This window comes from Cydia splendana, chromosome 15 (genome assembly GCF_910591565.1).
Source record: "Cydia splendana chromosome 15, ilCydSple1.2, whole genome shotgun sequence".
Taxonomy (NCBI): Eukaryota; Metazoa; Arthropoda; class Insecta; order Lepidoptera; family Tortricidae; genus Cydia; species Cydia splendana.
This window is the reverse complement of record NC_085974.1, coordinates 16,544,018-16,560,264: the sequence shown is the minus strand read 5'-3', so window position 1 is coordinate 16,560,264 and position 16,247 is coordinate 16,544,018. Positions and strand designations below refer to the sequence as shown.

Below are 16,247 nucleotides of genomic sequence, written 5' to 3'. Positions count from 1 at the left end.
AATCGGCTTCATTATCTTTACGTACGGACAAATTGGTTTTGCCAAGCAGTTAAATGCATTCATGCAATTGAGATTAAATTGAATTGGATTCAGTGAACTTTCCAAGCTTTATTTTCGCTGCAGGATGGTGAAACTTAACACACGCCTGTGTGATAATTATTGGTAATACCAGTTTAAAAACAAGTCTTTATCTCGCTGAATTTTAACCGGATTTCGACAAAATGAAGCACAGCTCTAGTTACTTTTTTATGATTAACTCCAACAGAGCAAGCGTTTATGTTGAGTTACCTTTACAGTGATACGTTCAGTGGCGTAGCTAGGCGTGGGCAAAGTGGGCCGTCGCCCACGGCCTTGAGCCCCGAGGGGGGCCTCGCGCGAGGCCCCTTCGGGCACAGTGAAACAAAAGGGCCTCGCAGATGCGACTTCGTCCACGGCTAGATTCACGCTACGCCACTGGATACGTTATCAAGAGCAAGACAAAGTAAAGAAACACACTTATTTTTAATGTTTCTGACACTTAGAGACCTTTACATCTCTAAGTCAACTTAGGCTAGTAATTATGTGAAGCTATACTGTCTTTTTATGTAACATACGAGCACAAAATGCCGTGTCTTACAGCTACTCGTACATGTTATTACTATTTTAATATTATTATAGGCCGGTAGCTTGAACATGTCATGCTCGCTTAAAAGTCTTTGCTTACGGTGGCGTCGTTGATCGGGTCGCCACTTTCCCGAATGAAGGTTGAGGGAGGCGATGGCTGAGATACGCGTCATACTCGTGAACGGGTGCTGTTTGTGGAGACTGGTCTGTTTAAGCTAACACAAGCTATTATACTTAGTAACTTTATTTTTATTAATTAATTACAGTGAGACGCCTCATTCTGCTCTCGTATGTTTCTTTTCTCTTAATGAATGTATTAATTATACAGGATATTGACTCTTGGAGACCCTATACATCTCTAAGGATAACTTGATAAACTATATAATCTTATAGTTCTGACACCTAGAGACATTTACACCTCTAAATATTATAGTTTTTTTTTGTATTTTGTATCTGTATTTTTTATGTAATTCGACATTAAGAGACCATATACATCTCTTAGTAATTGTAATACGTTAGATTGAATTCTTAGTTTTATTTTATAAAATTGTTGATGTTATTATTTTTGCATGTATGTAAATTCAATGATGACGTGTAAAAGTGCCCTTGTGGCCTATTTGCTGAATAAATGTTGATGTTTGATGTTTGATGTTTGACTCAGTACCTACATTCCAGCTGGAACGTTTACGAAAGCATCACGCATGATCATTTTAGTCTTAACCTGTAACCTCCTAGAAATCAAAACTTGCCAAAAAAATTTATGACAATTAAAAATATAATGAAACGAAAGGCCTTTTTATAGGCCTCTGGGCGGCTAGAGGATAAAATGGGAGCCTGGGGTCCGCTTGGCAACTAATCTCCCCTGAATTGGCGTATGCACTAGTGTTAGCCTCCCACTACGATGGCCTTATTGGGATAAGTCCGGTTTCCTCACGTTGTTTTCCTTCACCGAAAAGCGACTGGTAAATATCAAATGATATTTCGTACCTATATAAGTTCCAAAAAAACTCATGGTAATACCGCATGGTATTGGTAGTAGATTGCAGTCGTGGGTAATTTAATGTGGGCAAATATGTATTAAACAATCCTTCCAAGCAACACCCATTAGGTTTACATTCATCCCCATTTGTACCAAAAACCTCAAACACATTAATCGCCTCTCCAGTAAATTTATTACAATTAATTCCTTCAAAGCGTATACCCGTTCCCTAGTAAAACTTTTCTCTTTGAGGAATGGAGCCAACTTTTCAATGGCCCTCCAACCACGGGGCGAGTTCAACGTAAAATTGGGTATCACTCTTTGACTTCGCCTCCCCTTCTTGAAGTTTGAATACATTCGTTCCCTAATTTTGCATAGGTTTACTTTTTATTTCTGTTCAGTTTAATGTAGATGTTTGAACATTCTCTCCTCCAAACAGCGCCATCTGTTAAAGATTATGTTAAAGTTTTCGTTTATCAAAGGTAACTCTTATTGAATTTGGGTCTTTACAATAGTAATTATAGGAAGCCAAAGAGCCCTTTATTATAATAGAAAGATTAAAGGCAATGAAAGGGCCCTTTGTCTTCTTAAGAAAATAAAAAAAACTTGAATCGAAAAATTTTAAACACATTGAAAAAGTTACCTTTTATTTCTTTCGGGTTTCTGAGACTGACTTTGACTGATTAACAACATCCTCTATATATTTTTTCATCTTACCAATTTAAGGTTGAACAATCTAACATTCTCTTTTGTCCGCAGCATCGTGACACCCAAGAAACGCTGGCAGTCCTTGACCGCTTGGACTTGGACACAGAAAAACCTTCTGATGAGGAGGTGGCTCGCAAGTTCGGCTTCGAAGAGGACTACTACAAGGGCACCGTGTCCTGGTGGCAGCAGCTGAAGCCACAGATGTGGTCGCTCTTCGACGAGCCCTACAGCTCCAATGCCGCTAAGGTATTTTCATAGCCTCGTGCACCCACCATACAAAATTATAGCCAAGGAAGTTAGAATCTAGTTGTATTTTCAATTGGGTTGAATTTCATTTGTTCGAAAATTTTACTAGCCAAATCAAATGCTACCTACTTTGTTTTTAATGAAAGTTAATTTTCCATCGAAACTGAGTGTACATCCTGATGAACTGTAATTTTTAAGACATGTTACTTTTAAGACAATATTTAAGGACGTTGGCATAGCTCAGAGAGTTGCAGCGGGTGACACATTGCTCTGACTGACAACAGCTAGGTCAAGAATATTCTTAAAGTGGTGACTTTTTTAGTCCTGTTAGTCCCGTATTTTTTAGTACGGGACTAACCGGACAGAAAACCGAGGATTAATGAGGATATTTGTGGCTTTCCATCATAGAAGGATTATACTTCATTCATGTACAATAAGGACCCTTTTATTCGGTTGGAATTTCATTTGGAAAGGTTGCCCTTCTGTGCTGGAAAGCCACACTTGTCTGCATATTATTTAAATAGCTATTTTGGGATTAGAATGTATTATGTTAACTCAACTGGTCAAATTATACAGCTTTATAGATTATTCAGGTTTCTTTGAATCTATCACCAACAATGTGTTCTTCTTTATCTTCAACGAGACTCCATTTTAAGATAAATACATGGCTGGCGGTTTGGAAAGAAGCCAATAGTTAACGAACTGAATAAAGCTTATCGTTACATGATATTTGATGGACGTAAGTATACAAAATGTCTGTTTCCTCTTTAACTTCATTCGCATTTACCCTGATTGATGTACTTATAACCTGTCAAGGTCAAAATATACAGTTGAGGTACGTTTTAGGAGTTATTTACATACCTATTATATTTAATTTTGCTATGAAACAATTTAGCTAATTCAAAGCTAAACTTACTTATTTGAAGAAGTCATATATGCCTTATTAATTATTATACACTAAATTGTATTTCTATATGTGATTTATATGTACAATATTATCATTTTGAATTTGTTTTTGGATAAATCGAATAGGTATCTAACGAACACTAACTAAAATGTCAAATAAAACAAAGTTGTCGACCTGTAATTTCTCACAAAAGCTTAGCATTTCTTGAAACAACAAGGCAAATGAAACGAAACAACTTAAAGGATTTCTCTCAAAACCTCAACAATAAGAAAATGTTACATTAACTAGCGGTACAACTCAAAATGTAATTTAAATTCAAGGACATTTCCTGATATTTAAATAATTTGAAATAAATGAAGCTGTATTCCTTGGGGTTGTAATCCGTTGTCTCGAGGGTCTTACATACAATGTACCTACATCGATTTGGCAGAGTGTTTCCCAATTCAAGTAGGTTTAATTGAAATTTATGCTAATAGAAGCTCCTTTGTCCCGTTTTTAGTTACCTATATAATTGACGATCTTGAACATGGCTATCATTGTTTTGATTCAAACTAATTCACACGCTAAATTGGCTGTTTGAGTAATATTTAAAAAATGGATTACAACAATTGTTTTTTTTTTTTTCAGTATATAAGACGTATAAAATGTCTCTTTGAATTTCGTATGTAATACGTATGGTATGTAAGGTAATCATGATTTTTTCGGCGTCTAAAACTGATCTATAATTTAATTTCTAATCTTTGATTTTCTCAAATACGTGTAAATTGTTGACTAACCAATGCTGTTTTTGTCTTTCAGGTAGTAGGCGTGATATCAGTGTTTTTCATATGCGTGTCCATCATATCGTTCTGTTTAAAAACCCACCCGGACATGAGAGTGCCAGTGATAAAAAACTACACAGTGACGACCGCGAACCAAACGCAGAGCTGGGCGCTGGACAAAGTACAAACGAACGCCCACATTGCGTTTTTCTACATTGAGTGTGTGTGCAACGCGTGGTTCACCTTAGAAATCCTAGTGCGTTTCATATCGTCCCCAAACAAGTGCGAATTCATCAAATCCTCTGTCAACATCATCGATTACATCGCCACCATGAGCTTCTACATCGATCTTATTCTACAGAAATACGCTTCACACGTAGAAAATGCTGACATCTTAGAATTCTTCTCTATAATAAGAATCATGAGGCTCTTCAAACTGACGCGCCACTCGTCAGGCTTGAAGATTCTGATTCAGACCTTCAGAGCATCAGCGAAGGAGCTGACTCTGCTAGTATTTTTCCTAGTGCTCGGTATAGTGATATTCGCGAGTTTGGTGTACTACGCGGAGAGGATACAGACGAACCCGCACAACGACTTCAACAGCATACCGTTGGGGCTGTGGTGGGCGCTGGTTACCATGACGACAGTCGGGTACGGAGACATGGCGCCGAAGACCTACGTGGGGATGTTCGTTGGAGCACTGTGTGCCTTGGCTGGTGTGAGTATTAATAAAACAGTAATATAAATCAGAAATGCTGCGTGGAAGAGCGTTTTTTGTAAGCTTATTTTATAAAACAACAGTTTTTCTTGTTATGATTTAAACAAAATAGCCAAAGGACGGGTAAATTGTTTTATGTTCGCATTAGTCTGAAGTCAGATGATACAAAAACTTTCGAATACCTAACAAGCTAAGCAAGAATTGCCACAGCGAAATAATAATTTATATATTTCTGTTATCAATTTAAAACAAAAGATATCTTGGTTATTGTTAAAACTTTTTTGGTTTCGCCTTTGGCAAATTAGTTTTTTAAAGGACGACGACACGGAATATGGAAATTATAAGGTCCCCAGTTTAATGTAACAAGAATCATGTTACATGATTCACGATTTCACATACACATCTATACATATACATATGTAAGTATGTAAATGTGATGCATCACTGCGTAAGCGTCAAGTTTCCACCTGGATGACCTTTAAATGACCAATTATTGACATTTCAGTACCTAATTAATGAGTCAAAGTTAGCAGCACAAGGTCCAATATTCCAGCCACATTTACGAAGCTAAATATCAACTTTGACAGTGACTGACTTGTACACCTGTGAACAGCTTGTAAAGTTTAAAACTTGCCGTTTCTCGCCAACTTGTAGTGAAGTTTTTCCACGCTTTGAATAGTTGCAAGTTGCAATCACCTAATGTATCTGGTTTTAAAGAGGTAAACTTTGAGTGAATTTGAAACCAAAATATGTTCGATAAGGATCCTAACCGTTTCTCGCCAACTTGTAGTGAAGTTTTTCCACGCTTTGAGTAGTTGCAAGTTGCAATCACCTAATGTATGTAGTGAATTTGAAACCAAAATATGTTTGATAAGGATCCTAACCGACTTTTAATAATCTTTTTGCATTTTTTTCGGGAACATTTTTCTATTCTCCACAGCATGACCGAGGTTTGAACCCGCAATGTTCCTAATTGTCATTGATGATCGTCAAAAAGAGAAAATGTTCATTAACTCCTTTAAAATTTCAATTGCTTGACTTTTGAGGACATAATTTTGTAATGATGCATCATACAACACAATACTCTATTAAAATCTACTCTCGCTTCTCCAAAAATTTATCAACGTGCTATTTAGAACTAGAATTAAGGGCATAAAAATTATTACAGGAAATCCAGTTGAAAATTGTCGGTGGAACTGATGAAAGCCTCCTTGAATGTATTGGTTTTTTATTTAATTCTCATGTAATTGATCCTTCATCCTCCCCTTGTCGCCTGTCTTCAATTCTTATAAAAATATATTATAAAGTGCCATGACGGATCAAGTATCCAATTATTTTTCTTTTACCGTTTCCCATTCTTATGCATGATATATGATTTCGCTATATCTAACGAACACAATTTACTTAACAAATGAAATGAGCCAAAATTTTCTAAAAAAAATTACATTTATCTATAAAAATTATCATACATGTACAAGAGTAAAACTTATCAGCGAACAACTTTTCAAAACAGGTGCTGACGATAGCCTTACCCGTGCCCGTCATCGTGTCCAACTTTGCCATGTACTACTCCCACACGCAGGCGCGGGCAAAGTTGCCCAAGAAACGGCGGCGGGTGATCAACGTTGAGCCGACTAGGCCCCCGATGCGTAAGTGTTTACAGTTATCACATGTGTATGTTTTTTTTTGTGTAGCGCAGCACTATTTACGGTTTATTACCCGGATCATATCCGGATTCAACAAGTTTGAAATAGTCCAGATCTAGATCAGGTTCTAGTGCAACTTTCATCACTTTATGCAGTTGGATTCGGATTTACAAACCTAAGCTCACTCTTCAGGTACCGTAAAACCACCCAATTACAGTCCAAATTCTCACAAATTAAAATACTTGTGGTCAAAAACTAAGTCAAATATCTTGGTTTAGGTGTGACTATATTTGAAATAATTTTCTTAGTTCTGAGGTAACATTAACGGCTTGGCCACGATATTGCGCGACTGGCGGCGGCAACCATAGGTTGGAGCAAGACACAGCGATCGAACCTTTCGTTGCCGCCGCCGTTGCCGCCGGTCGCGCAAACTCGTGGCCGGCCGTATCGGCTCGGCCACGACATCGAGCGACTTGCGACGGCGGGAGCGATAACCATAGGTTGGAGCGAAAGGTCCGATCGCTGTGTCACGCTCCAACCTATGGTTATCGCTCCCGTCGTCGCAAGTCGCTCGATGTCGTGGCCGAGCCGTATATGTTTCTCAAAATGCGGAAAACACTTAAGGGGCCCACTGATTAACAGTCCGCCGGACGGTATCGGCCTGTCAGTTAGAACAAAATTTTGACAGTTCCGAACAACTGACAGGCCGATACCGTCCGGCGGACTGATAATCAGTGGGCCCCTTTATGGCGTTATTCATAAACGCGTTACTGGCCTGAATTAGGTATGAATCGTTTGTCTTTCGACTTATGTATTTGCAAGAAAGGGATAAAATATAATTTAATTAAATCAGGCCCGTAACGTTTTGTGAATAAGGGGGTTAGAATATAAGTACTAATTAATATAACATTGGTATTGGTACTTAATTAAGTGTTGAACTTTGGGACCATAGGTGTAGTATTCGACTATAGTTGAGTGGTTTTACGGTAACATTTAAATTGAGCAACTAACTGACTTAACCAAATCCTACTGTCACTGCTTATTTCGATAAAGCTTTCCTTTTTTAAAATAATTTCCACCAACGGAAATGTTAAATCATAAAAGATTTAAAGAACTCTTCAACACGCTTGCTCATAATGTCTTATTACGCCGCTTTTAGGCGCATAAATAAAGTTATTACACATTTTTCATTATAGCACTGATATTCTGTTAATTTTTTAGGTACCTACACTACCTATTTTTTCCTACTTTTACTTATATTTAAATGCAAATAAAACAATTTAAACCAACACATTTCCTACATAACCAAAGAGTAAAAATATCTGAAATAAAATAGGTACCTATTGTACCTACAGTCACCTGCAATAATATGTTACTCTTGAAGGCCGCAATAATATATGACACGATCTTATGGCTCTACAAATAAAATCTTGTCAGATATTTTTGCGGCCTTCGTTGCGTAACATATTATTGCAGGTGACTGTACCAATCAAAATGAAATCAAATGAAATTAAATATTATCAACGATAAATATTATCTTTCTTGTTATTTAAAAGCCTACTTCAAAAGTCGCAAATGTGTTTCAAAACTTGTCAGAAATAAAGTTCAATTGTAATTAAGAAACCCGTTTGGCCTCCGAACTCAACAGAACTTCGCAACAGCTGTCTGCCACAGGCGTCAGCTGCATTAATTATTTAAAAACAAATGGAGGAACAAGACTTTTATTTACAGTCGTAAATTCAGTCGTTTGGAAAATAAGCTTGGGATTTATTTCGGCGAAAGTGCTTGTTGGGTAAATACCTACATTTTAGAGGCTTGAAATATTTGAACGCATAGTTTTGAGACAAAAAGCGAATTTTTTTAGGCATGAAGCGAGTTTAATGTAATAAGTATCTAAGCTTTGCGCCGACTTTGCAGTGATAAAATGTGTAACTGCCACAAAAAATATAGAAATTGACGTTTATGGTAACATTAATTTCTACCCTCAGTCGCTTACCAATAGGAAATATAACGCAAAACTCTGCGTAGAGGGCGTCACTAGCACAATCACAGGGACCGCGAAACACGAAAATCGAAAGTTCGATTTTTGTCTCTCTATCACTTTTGCCTATTCGATCGATAGAGAGGCAGATAACTAAATTTCCATTTTCGCGTTTCGCGGTAGGCCACCTGTAAACAAACCGCCTTGATGCATCAATGTCATAGTGAAAACTTGTCAAATACTGTTTAAGGCCTACTAGTATGTATAAGTTACTCTATGGTTTACTATGTGCACTAGTGCTGCACTCTGGCGGCAGTACATTGCAGTAATACTCCATATTGGTGCAGAGCTAGCTTGGATTGCCACTAAAATTGCTGCATTGTAGTTTTTACTCCATTTACTAGGTCATAAGGTTTGACAAGTAAACACAATTTCAAAACTTGCTCAAATACGTACCGGTGCCATAGTAAATAAAGGGAAAATATAGATTACAAAACGTAATTCGATATTTTTTACTATGGACAAAAATTTCTAAATAAAGTTTATACCAAGATAAACTCAAGGTAAAGTTAGATTGGAATTCTAATTCAAAACAAAGCTTTGAATTTTGATACTCGAGGTATCAAATTTCCTGTTCATTAAAGTAGAAGTCGACATTATTTGATTAAGAGCGATGAAACGATTTATGTCGGAAATGTCGCCGCAGCCACCTGGAAGGTAAGGCTGCGCTGGCGTCCAAAAAACTCGGTGTGCTCAATAAAGCGAGGCGATACTTTACTCCGGGGCAAAGACTGCTGCTTTATAAATCGCAAGTCAGACCCCATATGGAGTACTGCTGTCACCTTTGGGCAGGAGCACCTGGATGCCAGCTTGGACCCTTCGACTCAGTCCAAAGGCGCGCTGTGCGAATCGTCGATGATCCCAAACTCACAAGCCGTATTGAACCTTTAAGTCTAAGGAGAGACTTTGCCTCCTTGTGTGTATTCTACCGCTTGTACAATGGGCTGTGCTCTGAGGAACTATTTGACATGATGTCAACGGCCGCTTTCTATCACCACACCGCTCGCCGTCGGCAGGGTGTTCATCCTCACACCCTAACCTAAATGGTCGCGTACTGTGCGATTTAAGAGGAATTTCCTCCCGCGGACGCTCCGGCTGTGGAATGAGCTCCCTTCCGAGGTTTTCCCGAGGGTCTACAGTATGGGGTTCTTCAAAAAAGGAGTGTACAGGTTTTTAAAAGGTCGGCAATGCGCATGTAACACCTCTGGAGTTGCAGGCGTCCATAGGCTACGGTGACTGCTTACCACCAGGCGGGCCGTATGCTTGTTTGCCACCGATGTGTTTTTTAAAAAAAAGTTTTTAAACCCCTCTTGTATCTACAAAAGGATTTAGGTTATTTCTAACGGTATCTTCTTCTTCTTCCTCCTCGCCTTTTCCCGTTATACGGGGTCGGCTTTCCTTATTTTGAGTCTCCAGGCAGTTCTATTCTGAGCGTCTTCCTTACGCAAGTTAAGGCTTTCCATATCCTCCATAATTTTCGTCCATGAGGTATGTGGTAGACCTCGTCCTCTTTTTATAGTATTCATGGATAGGCATTTTCTGACGATATGATTTTCCGGCCTTCGCATTATATGACCATACCACCTTAGTCGTGCTTCAGATATTTTATCCGTTATGGGTGCGACTTTAAAGCTGCCTCTGATGTATATGTTACGTGTCTTGTCCTTAGAATCTACCATCAGTTTTAACATTGACATAACGCTCACGTCTACGTAATTTACTTTCTGTACATCTCGCTTCCACTATTGCTCGCATATGCGAGTACGAGCGAGATGCATAGAAAGTAAGTTACGTAAACGTGAGCGTTATGTCAATGTCAAAACTGGTGGTAGCCGTACTTAAGTGTCGCCCCCGCTGACCACCGAAGCATTCGCATTTCTGTTGTGTGTAGCTTCTGTTCATGGCATTGTTTGACTGGCCAGGCTTCGCAACCATACAACATCGCTGGTCTTACTGCTGCTTTGTATACTTTGCCTTTAGTTCTAACTGGCATTTTAGCATCACATAGGATTCCTGTAAGTGATCTCCATTTGCACCAGCCTACCGAAACTCTGTGAGCAATGTCTGTGTCAATCGTCCCATCGTTGGATATTTGTGACCCAAGGTATTTGAACACATTTACTCGCGGAATCTCAGCATCGTCGACGGTGAGATGGATATCTGGTGATCGTGATGGGGCGGTGGTTTTGGTGGAGGCAAAATCACAGACCATGTACTCTGTTTTTGTCCTGCTGATACGTAACCCGTTTTCTTCCAGCGACTTTGTCCACTTGTTTAGACTCTGCTGAATCTCATCACGGTCGTTGGAAATCAGAACCACGTCGTCTGCGTATAGGATGTTCCATGGGGTATTAGGCTCTTGAATATTTGCGGTCAGATAGTTCATAACGATATTGAACAATAAGGGGCTAAGTGCACTGCCCTGATGAACGCCTACATCAATCTTAAATCTTTCGGATATTCCGGCAGGACATTTTACCCGCGTGTGTAATCGTATATGATTCATAATTGGTACATATTTGCCGTGACTTATTTTTCAAAGGTGTTTTTCAATAAAAAGACACGTCAAGATTGTTTACCTTTATTCTAATGCAAAAAAAATGAACTATAAATAAAAACACAACGCATATCCAGGCGGCTTAGCACGGTCGCGTTTTTATCCCTTGTCACCATGCCTGTCACGTTCTAACAAGTATGTAAGTGCGAAAGGGACGCGCATAGTGATAGTCGATAAAAATGGAACCGTGCTGAGCCCGCAGGACACAACATCCACCTGATCACCTTCACCCAACTTATATTGGTAATTATCAAATGCTAGTTATATAGGTACTTCGCAATATAGTTCTGGATTTGAACCAACGATCTCAGATTTGAAAATACCAATAATCCAGCAATGTTTTTTTACAATCAAACATTTTTTGATGAAAATGTATGTTTTTTTATCAAATAGTACACTCAAAATAATTTGAAAAAAATACCTATTGTACTTGTGCCTTTATTCTCGTAAATTTTACCAAAATAATACTTAGCACTTAACTTAAAAAAACCGGTCAAGTGCGAGTCGAACTCGCGTCCCAAGGGTTCCGTACTGCACACATTTTCGAACGAGCGAGCAAAGCGAAGTTCATAAGTACATTCAACTGTTCATTCAATTGTTTCACACACGGCTGGCTAGGGGCACGCCCCGGCTTTTCCGTGTTTTTTAACTGAGCTATCAGAGGATATAATATTTAAAACTTCCGCGTTTTGAACACATCTGAATAAATACATTTTTGAATAAATTTTGCGTTAGACCCGTCTATAAGTGTTAATATATCTTATAGTTAATAATCTATAAATATGTATCAGAGGATAGTTACGCAATATTTTTTTTAAATTTGTTCTAGTATTGTGTTAAGCATAGTGCCTACATTTTTTTGCATTGGTTAGGCGGATCTCTGTTATTTCAAGATAACAGGGCTATAACCGCGAAAATCGAAGTTCGCAAATTGCTGGCATTTCTCTTTGTCACACTAATTACGGTTTCATTGGAGTAAAAGAGAAATCTCCGCAATTTGCGAACTTCGGTGTTCGCGGTAGACCCTCTGATATACGCCAGTTCAGCCTTCTCATTTAGCTACTCGTGCTTAAACCAATTATTTGTTATTATGAGTGGAGACCATTTCAGCCTCACATCTTTATCTGTAATATGTCTCTTTGTGTTCTGTATACTTCTTGTTTCACATTTTATGTTTTTTTTTGTAATGGAATGATGTGTTGCCTGAATAAATATTTTTCTATTCTATTCTATTCTATTCTATTCTATTATTATTTGTTCTGTTTGAGCACTAACCTCCTACAGCTCATCCTTCGACCTTACGTAGAGGCGTACCTCTCTCGGATGCTTCAGGCCTACGGCCCAACGCAGAGCTTGGCCTTCGACCTTCGCACTAGCTGTCCACACCACGTTTCACGTAAACAATTGCGGTTGTGGCCCTGATAGAGCTTATCCGCAATTCTTATTCTTAAGTCCGGCTCACGCTTAATTGCAGACTTCTTATACGTTTTTCCAGTAATCTATAGGTATCGGGCCCAATCGCTTAACAAAAGATAGAACCAAATCGACGATCTCCTTTGCAGGAAGCATGCACATGTCAGAGGCTCCGGGCCTTCAGGGTCTTCGACCTTCGCATTCAGACACTTGTACTATAATTTTATTGTTCTGTGTTTGAGCACTAACCTCCCGCACCTCGGCCTTCGGCCGTGCGTTTCAAAAAGTCTCTGGGGGACGCTTCGGGCCTTTGGCCCTACGCGTAGCTCGGCCTTCGGCCTTCGCAAAAGCTGTTTCACGACGTTGCACCACGTTTCATGTAAACCATTACGGCTGTGTCCCTAAAACAGCCCAACCGCGTTTTTTTAGGGTTCCGTACCCAAAGGGTAAAACGGGACCCTATTACTAAGACTTCGCTGTCCGTCCGTCTGTCCGTCCGTCCGTCCGTCTGTCACCAGGCTGTATCTCACGAACCGTGATAGCTAGACAGTTGAAATTTTCACAGATGATGTATTTCTGTTGCCGCTATAACAACAAATACTAAAAACAGAATAAAATAAAAATTTAAATGGGGCTCCCATACAACAAACGTGATTTTTGACCAAAGTTAAGCAACGTCGGGAGTGGTCAGTACTTGGATGGGTGACCGTTTTTTTTTGCTTTTTTTTGTTTTTTTTTTTTATTTGGTACGGAACCCTTCGTGCGCGAGTCCGACTCGCACTTGCCCGATTTTTTACTTAAGTCCGACTCACGCTTGACTGTAGATTTCTAATAGGTTTTCCTGTCATCTAGAGGTGAAGAACTATTATGTGTATTTTTTTCAAAATTTTAGACCCAGTAGTATCGGAGTTAAGGGGGGGGAAATGGTCATTTTTTGCCTATTTACTTAAATAACTTCTAAACTATTTCATATAAAATTATAAAAAAAATACTTTTGAGATCCTCAAATTAAGCCCTTTCATTTAATATGTAAGACGATATGGTTTGAAAAACTTTATTTTTTAATTTTCTCATATTCCCCCTAAAAGTGCCCCCTATGCTTAAAATTCATTTGTTTTTATTACATGTCCGTCTTTGGGTCACAGACTTCCATATGTGTACCAAATTTCAACTTCATTGGTCCAGTAGTTTTTGAGCAAATAGGCTGTGACAGACGGACAGACAGACGCACGAGTGATCCTATAAGGGTTCCGTTTTTTCGTTTTGAGTTACGGAACCCTAAAAAGAATGACTTTCTTTTAAACAAAATTTTTATAACTCGATATCAGAATAACTGTTTTTGACATTCCTTTAAAAATATTGGCATTCATAAACACTCGTCTGTTATACACATTAGTGTCTTCCTAGATGCACTTTTACACAATATGTTAATAATTCTTGAAATTATTAATAAATTCTACCCCTAAAACAGTTATTATTTAATGTCGTATATCCCTTTTCACCCAAGCTGCCGCGGGGAGAGCACCAGGTAAAACAAAAACTTTTCAAAATTGTAGTTTCTTACATAGGTATAATTAGTAACTATCAATCGTTATTGTTACTAGTGTAGATAATTCAATCTAGATAATTAACGACTAACCACACCGCAACTCATAGCAGCGTATACGCAGTGGGTATAGTCTTTCGATCTGTAACTGGCCCTGAGCCGCTAATCGGGGCCAGTTACAAATCGACAGACTATAATTCTACGACAAGAGTAACGCGAGTCACCATTTTATTGCAGGTTTCTGTTATTCATGATACAAAATATAAGTATTCATTTATCTGTAGAGAAATCTTACTTGACGCTTAAATTTGCTTAATTGATGAAAAAACACGCAGCGAAATCGTGCCTCGTTTATTTTTTGAGATGAAGAATGTGTGTCTCGTGCAACGTGTTAACTCCATATTTTTGGTTAAGTACAGCTGCGTTTTTGCATGGAGAAATTATGAATGAATTCATTAATAAATTCGCCATGCACTTTTACGGCTGATGGTACGTGCTGCGTTTAAACTAGCTTACTTTTTTTACTTTTTAATTCGGTTGTAAAGGAGTATAGAGACACGTTTATTTGTAAGTAATAATAGTATTAGTATGACTTGGAACTCCGGTAGCCGTTTAAGAAGTGTAAACACTCTTACGGTAGATGTCACTAGGGTGCCCTTGACCCATATGGTGGAAAGATTTGCTGGCTATGGATGAGGTCTTGGTGGCTCAGTTGGCAGCGCGCTGGAGTATCGATCCAAAGGCCGTGAGTTCAAGTCTCACCCAAGACAGAATTTTTTCCACTTTTAAATTTATTCTAAGCTTAATAGTAGCTGTATCAAGCTATCGAGTTAAGCGTAATAATCTGCAGTTGCGACATTGTGAATGGTTTAAGTATCTGGTTTTCTTTATAAGATGGTCTGGAAATTCTGGAACTAAACATTTTTTCATGTCTGTACTGCAGAGTCTTAGCTAGATTGCAAATGCAACTTCAGGGAATGTTTTAGAAATTTTAATTTGTGACAGCGCTCTAAACACTAGGTTTTTTTTTAGATATATCTGGAATGTCATTACCTTAGCGTTAAATCTCCTCGTTATGTTCTCTCCTATAGTATGTATCTTAAGGTATTTAAATTAAAGTAAACATAATTTATTAAAAAAACACGTATTTCATGGTTACATTCATATAAAACAAAGACATAAAAATAGTGATAGTTTACATGTGCCTGAACTAGGATTCCCTGTTTCAGGCGTGAAGTATGGCAAACATTGTTCAAACTAATTAATTTTCACTTACAATAAACACATTATAATTTAGCAACTTAATACAATAATACATTTATCGTAATAATTATCCTATTTATCCTGTTGTAAATTCAATCATAAGTAAACACAAATTGTAAATTTTTTGGTAGCATTTATTGGTTAACCAACCAATTACAAAACCACCTAGATCAGTCACTGTACGACCTGACTTTAACCTGAATTTATTTGATCGTGTAATGTTTTCATCTACCCTCAACAACTGGCTAAAGGAGCCATTTGAGGGTAGATTTTGTTTACTTTTATTTAAATACCTAAAGATACAGACTATATTTTTTTTTCAGCTTGAGAAAGATATGCCCTAATATTAAAATTATTCGTTTTTTATTTAGAACTTTAAGTTAGAGTTAAGTTAGACGCAAACGACGTACTATCATTATCTTATCCCATTCCCTCCCCCCTCCCTCTTAGCTGCGACTTAAAAATTATACGAATATATAAAATAAATTTATAATCCAGGTGCACCAGGCGGTCCAGGTTGTCCCGGCGGTGCGTTGCCCCCAGGAATGGGACCTCAAGCGGTGAACCGCCGCATGAACGCCATCAAAACCAACCACCCCAAAGACATCATAGGACCTAATATGGGTAAGACTTGGATTTAATATAGCTTCTACAAGACTTGCGGAAATTGCACAAGAAGGTTTTGGATTAACTATGTCATAAATGACAATGGAGAAAATACAAGTTTAAAGTTCCTAATAAAAATATTCAATAGACAATAAGATCCTTTAAATGTCAACAAGACAAACAAGACAAACATCTAAATAATTTAAATCACCGACAGCTAATAATTTAAGTACAAATTAAAATCAATCTATTT

The 16,247-nt window shown here is 38.1% G+C and overlaps 1 protein-coding gene across 3 annotated transcripts in view; it reads left to right on the top strand.

Annotated features, from left to right (window-relative positions):
• LOC134797741 (potassium voltage-gated channel protein Shaw) overlaps positions 1–16,247 on the top strand; it is a 162,883-nt gene that overhangs the window by 140,315 nt on the left and 6,321 nt on the right. For 2 of the 3 annotated variants that reach the window (XM_063770095.1, XM_063770096.1), the window contains exons 2-6: positions 2,342–2,536; positions 4,242–4,922; positions 6,436–6,571; positions 14,087–14,107; positions 15,887–16,012. In XM_063770095.1, the coding sequence (XP_063626165.1) occupies positions 2,342–2,536; positions 4,242–4,922; positions 6,436–6,571; positions 14,087–14,107; positions 15,887–16,012 (1,159 nt within the window). The remainder of the gene's footprint in view (positions 1–2,341; positions 2,537–4,241; positions 4,923–6,435; positions 6,572–14,086; positions 14,108–15,886; positions 16,013–16,247) is intronic. The other variant, XM_063770097.1, reaches the window with a different exon arrangement.